Here is an 8,056-nt window from a genome sequence, read left to right as displayed (position 1 = left end):
TGCTAGGAAGGCACACACTAGTAAGATATCTTGGAAGGTCAGCATAGAGTTTAAAACTGTCAGGTAATTGCTGTTGGAGTCCGTGACCAAGAGCCTGTAGGACTGAATCGTGTCTCCAGGTATACCTGCCTTGATAAAGAACAACAGGACATCCAGTCAAGATGTGGGCTGGGGAGCTTGACAAAGGGCACATTTAGTGCTAGTAATGATGTTCCACCTAGCCAAATTCATAGGAGTTGGTAAGTATCACAACCAGCGGCAAGTTCTGAGAGTGGGGCATTGTGAATATGCCCACCACATCTAAGCAATTCATGGTCATCTAGGAACAGTCTTAGTTGTTGCACCAATGGAAGACGATTACACGATATGCAACTGAAAATTAGCAATCTCCTCTGAAAACACTTCATGTTGAATTGCTTGCAACCACTTCAACTTAGCCGTTGTCAACTCAGATGGTGTAAGGTGTCCTACAGTATTGTTTGGTGAAGCGAAGTACATATGTAGTGACTGTGAGTAGCCTCTGCAGACTACTGTACTTGGCAATGTCCATGACCTGCAAAATACCTGTTGGTATGGTCTGAGCACTGTGAGCAGAGACTTGATCAATTGGCTGGTCATCTAATTCCTCTTGTAGTTGAGTGAGCAGTGCTTCTGAAGATAGATCCCATGTTGGCCACTGGTCGTGTAACTGCAACCATGACAGGCCTTGTTGCCAGATAGTTGCTGAAGCCAATTGCTGTGCATTGATTCCTCTTGTCAAGAGGTCAGCAGGGTTATCTGCCGATGGACAATATTGCCAACAAGAAGATACCGATCGTATTTCATGTACTTTATGGTCAACAAATGGCTTAAGCTTCTTCTGACTAGCAATCCAGTGCAATACAATTTGACTATCTGACCACAGGTACAGTGTGCAGTTGATATTCAGAGATGTCATAACAAAATTGCTTAGTCTCGCTGCAAGCACTGCCGCCATCGACTCCAACTTTGGTAATGTTATCTGCTTAAGTGGAGCTGCTCTTGACTTGGACATCACAAATGTAGCTGGCTGCTGGTCCTGTTGTAGGTAAGCAGCTTCTCTATAAGCCTTGAGGCTAGCATCTGCAAAGACGTACAAGTTGGTAGTGGCATTTTCAGGAGGTGGAATTGAGGTGGTGTACTTACAAAGGAATAATAGCATTGTTGTGTCAGTAATGTTGGCAGCAATCATATACCATTCAGTGGATATATCTGCACTTAATGGTGAGTCCCAATTGACATGTGCCTGCCACAGGTGTTGAAGGAAGAGCTTGGCCCTGATGGTGACGGGTGAAATGAAACCCAGCAGGTCAAAAATTCCTGTGGACCACCTCAGTATCTCTCTCTTTGTGGTAGTAGGTAAGGTAGCAGTAGCTGTACAGAGTACACTCCAAGCACCTTAACAGGGTTGCTAGGATCAGAAACTCGGTATCTTGATGCTAACACTTGCAAGATTTTGTAATTGGAGGACCAGGAATGCAGATTGAAACCTGCAATGCCTAATAAGGATCTGGCTTCACTGAAATATTGAAGTGCAGCTTGTTCAGTGACACAACCAGACACCACATTGCCAACATACAAGTTGCTGAGGAGATCCTTTGATACTGATGAAACATTCAGAGTCAGGTGAAAGGTGAGTGCAGCGTTCAGCACGAAGGGAGAACTGGTGGCACCAAATAGCACTACGCAAAATCTGTAGGTGACAAATGGGCTATTCTCATCTGTGTGATCTGACAGCCACAAGAAGCGTGTACTGCTTTAGTTTGCTTCATCAAGGTACACATGGAGGAAAGCCTTTTCAATGTTGGCTGCAAAGGGAAAACAGTGCTGTCAGAATCAGAGAAGGTTGTTCAAAAATGGTGGACCTAGGTGCAAACAGTCATTCTGACTTGGAGTAGTGGGGGATTGCCTACAGCTGCAGTCGTACACAATCCAGATCGGCGTAGTGGCAGAGTCTTTCCTCACAGGGTGGTGAGGGATATAGTGTACGTTGGTCTTAGTGCCAGTGTTATCCACCTTCTCAATGAAGCCTCGCTCCTCCTGCTCTTCAATGATGCCTCCACGCATCTTTAATAGCCCTGGTGTTTATGTAATTAACAATAAATTGAAGTTAACATACCCGGTGCATCAGGCGCTAAGAGTAACTGGAAATTATCAGGCGCTAAGAGAGATTCAAATCTAAACCCAAGCTCACATGATGCGCTGTATCTCGTGAACCGCCACGTTGCCTGAAGTGTGAAAAAATCACAAGCTTAGAAATTCTCAGGAACGGAATTGCTGCTGGCGTATTACCCTGTGGGATAGCTACTACCCATCGCTGAAATTGTGAGAAAGCCTGTCGCTAATAATATTGTGGATTTTGTTGGACCGCGAAAGTTCCGCTGCCAATAACAGCTGAACTCAGCCGCAATCACAATTAGGATACATACCCAACGTTGTCTACGCTCCAAGTACGTAAGTCCGTTTTGTTTGTGTTGTGTCATTTGAATTTGTTGTTCACACCTGTAGTAACTTCATTATTGTAATGCCAGCGACCCGGCGCGAATCTCAGGACCTCCCTGTAACCGAGCCTTACACCCTAGTAGGCGCTCCCAAGCCTCAACTGGCAGCATTGACGTTAAACGCACTGAGGTCACACCTTAAGCATTACCATTTGGCTACAACAGGAAACAAGGCTGCGTTAGTAGACCACCTCCACAATCATTTGTCTTCACTTCAACCAGGAAATACCAATCCTGCGAGTGCTGCTGGCTCACAAACAACCACCTCTGTAGCAAATACTAATGGTTCTGTGGGCTCTCAATCAACAACTTCTGTTACCCATACAACGAATTCCAATGCTCAACCAGCAAATTCCACCACACAGTCCACACATTCTGGCGCTCTGGCCCTGCCACAACAACTTGTCGAACAGCTGGCCACCTATCTTCAGCAACATCAAACCGCAACTGCAAGAAACCAGGGTAACACTGTTGATGATGATAACTTGTCTGTTGCATCGGGGCCAACTCACACCACCATGGTAGCTCCAATTCAAATGGCTACATCCACTACTGCAGTAGCATCAGCTACTCTAGCACCTAGTGCCACATTTGCTAGAACCTCACTACCGACAATCACACCTGCTCTGCCTACCCTGCCATCACCTATGCCACCAGTCAACCTCACCAGGACTCAGCTACCGGTTATCCCAACTAGAGTCAGAGATAAAATCGCCAAAGGTGAGTAGATTGATTTTGCAAGTCTGCTATCCAAATCAATGTTTAGTACACATAACCCCTTGTCCCAGCAATCAGTCACACTTCGATTGAATTCTGACGACGACTCCTTTACAGTCCAGCCAGCCGTTCCTCATAGCACCTCCTCACAATGGATATCCTCCTTTACTAGTTGGATGGAGGCTTGGAATGTATACCTATCGGTTCGCACAGCTTTCAATCCTTCTTGCGCGGCAGAATTAATACGGTACCAGTGCATTATTACTTCAGCCAACTCCGATCACCCTATATCAGAATGGCTCAACTACGATGTAAAGTTCCGTACCAAAGCTGCAAATGACCCATCCCTTAGGTGGGATATCCGCGACACAGATTTGTGGCTGGAATGCATGACTTCGAAAGCCATGCAATCACAATGTTGGCCATGCCCCCATTGTGGCGCCACTAACCATTTCCCTGACAGATGTCCTTTTCGTCCGTCATCTTCAAGCATTGGAATTTCAAACGCGGGAACTTCAGATACCAGACCAGGAACTAGGCGGCGAGCCCCAGGGCACCCATCTCACCCGAGAAGGGCCCAGCTGCAGCTGCCAATTTGCCACGACTACAACAATGCAGTCTGCCACCGCCCATACTGTAATTACCTCCATAAATGTGACTACTGCGGAGGCGACCACCCGGTCAGGAGCTGTCTCTCCCGCAGGCAGCCCAGGCATCAATAAGCCACTACCGTGGACTCCCTTACGACCATTTGTTCTTGAACGTGAATTAAGCAATCATCCTAACAAAGCCTTTGTCAGGCGACTTATCAATAATCTACGACATGGCTGTACAATCGGCTACGAAGGACCTCAATTTACCTACTTTGCTACCAATCTACAATCTGCATCTCAGCAGCCTAAAGTAATTGACACCACCCTCACTGAGGAGTGTAAAGCAGGACGTATTCTTGGACCTTTCCAACACCCACCCCTCCCAAACGTTCGCACTTCTGGCTTAGGCCTTGTGCCTAAACATGACGGAGGGTGGCGAATTATTTACTACTTATCGGCACCGCAAAATTTTAGTATTAATGATTTCATCGACCCATCGTTATATTCCTTATCTTACTGCACCATAGACGACGCATATAGAATTATCAACACGTTAGGACCTGGAGCTCTCATGAGTAAGATAGACTTAAAAAATGCATTCCGTCTCATCCCTGTCAGACCCAAAGACTGGAACCTTTTGGGAATCTGCTGGCGTCACCAATTCTATGTAGACACATGTTTACCTTTTGGACTTAGGTCAGCCCCTCACATCTTCAATGAACTATCAACTTCTATTCACTGGATTTTACAGCACACATATGGCGTTCAACATTTACTTCACTACCTTGACGATTTCTTTACTGCCGGCCCCGTCGACTCTCCAGTGTGTAAGCAGAGCCTGCAAGCTATGTTTGCATTGTGTGACAAGATCAATGCACCCATTAAGATGTTGAAAGTGGAAGGCCCTTCCACCACCTTAACATTTTTAGGAATTCAGTTAGACACAGTTACTATGGAAGCTAGCATAACACCTGAAAAGAAACTAGATCTCCTTCATGAACTTCATTGGATGACCCATAAAGATAGCTGCACTAAAAAGGAGCTGCTTTCAGTCATCGGTAAACTATCATTTTGCTGCAAAGTTCTCCCTGCGGGTAGAATGTTTCTCCGTAGAATGATCGACCTGAGCATTACGGTGAAAAAACTTAATCATCACATCCCTTTAACCACTGAAGCACAACTGGATATCCAATGGTGGATTAACTACTTACCCAAATGGTCAGGGAAAAGCCTCATCCTGAAAAATGAATGGACACCATCACCAACACTGCACCTCTATACAGACGCCTCAGGATCATGTGGCTGGGGGGCATACTGGTCGGGCAGATGGCTGCAAGCTTGTTGGACGCCTGCCCAGCAACAGATGGATATCACCTGGAAGGAAATGTTTGCCATAGTATCTGCTGTACAAGCATGGGGCTCATTCTGGCCGCGTCGTAAAATCCTATTTCACTGCGACAACAAATCAGTTGTGGACATCTGGGACAAGGGGTCAACTCGTGCTGCACACACTATGGCCTTAGTAAGACTGTTATACTTTTGTGCAGTGCACCACCAATTGAATGTATGTGTAGTGCATGTCCCCGGTGTTTGTAATGATATTGCAGATGCATTATCTCGTTTTCAGATGGACCGGTTCTGGAAACTAGCCTTAACAGCCAACCCGAGGCCGGACAGCACCCCTGCATGGCCGACACAGACCTTCATGCGAGCCTCCTACAATGCCGGTATCATGGAGTTGCCCAATCAACATGCCGTATGTATAGTGCAGGCCTCACAAAGTTCCACGCCTTTTGTGACCAGTACAATCTCCACACCCACCCAGCATCTTCTCTAACGCTACAATACTTCTGTGTACATGAAGCTCGCCACATCTCTTATAAGACCATTAAAGTGTACTTGGCAGCTACTCGCCTTGACCATATTGAGAACGGTTATCAAGATCCTACAAGAGATAACCTCCTGCAACTAGTCTGTAGAGGCATTCGTCGTCATCAGGGCGATAACCAGCGGAACAGATTACCAATTACCCTCAACATCCTACGCACTTTAAAGGAGCAGCTCCGCCAGTCCTCTTAAACATTCCAAGAAAAGCTTATGCTGTGGTCAGCATTTACTATAGCCTTTTATGGCTTCTTCAGAGCAAGTGAATATGTTAACCTCCGCTGGGATGATGTAACTTATGATGAAGAACAAATGTCAATTACTCTACACCAATCAAAGACCGATCCATTCAGACGAGGCCATACTGTACACATTTTTAAAACTACTTCATCTACCTGCGTACTTAAGGCACTCAAACAATATAAGGATTCTGTCACCAGCACACCACCTAATGCCTTTCTATATCACGCCGGCAGGTTTACTCCATTGTCCCATCCAGCAGTCACTAGAGTAATTCAACAGCTCCTTTCACAGGCTGGTCTTAATTACATGGACTATGCATCACATAGCTTTAGAATAGGTGCTGCTACCACCGCAGCAGCTGCCGGCCTTCCAACATGGATGATTAAAAGCCTTGGACGCTGGTCAAGCAACGCTTACTTGTCTTATATTCACTGCCAACCATCAAGAACTCCAGCCATTCACCGATTATTAGCTCATACGGACGCATCCAACCAACCAGAATGGGACCCAGACTGTATGCATTGACACATTAACCAGCTAAACTGACACACCATATGCTAGTATTTGTTAACATAAATGTACATTCTGTTAACCACTGCTTATTCAATGTTAAAATTAAAAATAAATAAATAAACTAATGTAAAATATAACCTTGGTGCCGCGTGTAGAGGATGAATACTCGGGCAACTGGGGGAAGTAAATTTATAGGAAACTGAAACTAATTTGGGCAAAGAAAATTTGGGCAAGTTTTAACCAAATAGCCTTGAACTGTTTGCGTGTGTAATGATCACAGCTTTGCGTACTTGACTTCGACAACAACTTTTACCCATTGCTTATTGCGTATCAGCGGTTTAACTTGCATGCCTGTTAGAACTCGAAGCATGCTAAGTATCATCACATGAATATTTATTGCGGATGGATGGTGCATGCTGCCCACTGCACTGAGAGTGCTGCTGCGTGCATGTTATTAGTGCTGGTGCGTACATGTTATTATTGCACAGAGTGTGCTGCTGCGTACATGTTATGATTGCACTGAAAGTGCTGCTGCGTGCATGTTGTTTGCTGTACTGAGAGTGCTGCTGCGTGCGTGTGTGCGTGCGCGCTGTTTGCTGTACCGAGAGTGCAGCTGCGTGCCTGTTATTTGCCGGCTGTACCAAGAGTGCCGCTGCGTGCTTGTTATCTGCTGCTCTAAGAATGCCACCGCGTGCATGTTACTTGCTGCTTTGAATTGAGGTCCTGTTGCATGAGTGTCGTGGCTGTTATTGCATGATAGCTATTGTTAACTGTTACATAAATGTTCATGGCTGCTCATACTGGAGAGCGCTGACGCATGCTGCTGCATAACTTTCACCATTGCCGCAGTTAATGTTATTCAAGACAAGTTTGGTTTGTTGCTTCTACATGTGAATGCATGTGCTTCAACTGCGGCTCGGTACCTGCTGACCTGCGATCCCGTGACCCCCTCAGTTGCCCAGTTATCACCCAAATTAGACCACTAAACTGGCTTCTTTGTTTAGCTACTTGGTAGGCTTGACTAGAGTGAATTGTCGCATGTACATGATTCAATATTACAGGTACATTTAAAAGGGAGGATTGGATGGTGGCCTGACTGTATTGTATGCATAGCTCGGGGGCGGATGGTTGGAAAGGGACAGGCCGCCATCCTGCTTTCTCTCTTTGCTTAATAACGGAGGTAATCGTACATAGTTTGCTGGTAAGGTGAGCCTTTCTTGTGTATTGATACCATTGTGATTAATAATCATGTATGTGTGTAGCTTGTCGTACCTAGTGTGTGATATTTGGTGCATGTCAACTAGTACAACTGCCTTAAGGTTGGCGTGGGGCTGGCTGATAATGTATAATTGCTCGGGGGCGGTTGGGTGGCATTGCCGGGGGCGGTTGGGTGGCATGCGGGCAGCCCCATGCCTGTTCCATAAGGCGGTTGGAAAGAAGTACTGGTAAGATTGTTAATGGCTAGTCGGAGTGCTAATGACCTTGTTCGTCTGGAACACGCAGTGTAGTTGGATGGTAGCGTTGGGTGACCATCCTTCCATGGGAACCATAGACTGTAAATTCCATCTGGTTGAGTCGTGATGTGTG

At 45.9% G+C, this 8,056-nt stretch overlaps 2 protein-coding genes across 2 annotated transcripts; one reads left to right on the top strand and one right to left on the bottom strand.

The window, feature by feature from the left end:
• Positions 1-564: 564 nt before the first annotated feature.
• Positions 565-2,085, bottom strand: LOC136246168 (uncharacterized; the record flags this gene model as incomplete). Its single annotated transcript, XM_066037617.1, has 2 exons — positions 1,908-2,085; positions 565-1,392 (listed from the first exon to the last, which is right to left on the bottom strand). Coding segments are annotated over exons 1-2 (1,006 nt in total), but the record flags the coding sequence as incomplete, so codon positions are not given.
• A 3,841-nt stretch (positions 2,086-5,926) lies between these two features.
• Positions 5,927-6,481, top strand: LOC136246167 (integrase/recombinase xerD homolog). The gene has a single exon (XM_066037616.1). It carries the CDS (start codon positions 5,927-5,929, stop codon positions 6,479-6,481), a length of 555 nt encoding a protein of 184 aa, XP_065893688.1.
• Positions 6,482-8,056: the final 1,575 nt, after the last annotated feature.

This window comes from Dysidea avara, unplaced genomic scaffold, assembly GCF_963678975.1.
Source record: "Dysidea avara unplaced genomic scaffold, odDysAvar1.4 SCAFFOLD_4_1, whole genome shotgun sequence".
NCBI lineage: Eukaryota > Metazoa > Porifera > Demospongiae > Dictyoceratida > Dysideidae > Dysidea > Dysidea avara.
Note: the sequence above shows the minus strand (reverse complement) of the source record. Positions and strands in the feature narration are given on the sequence as shown.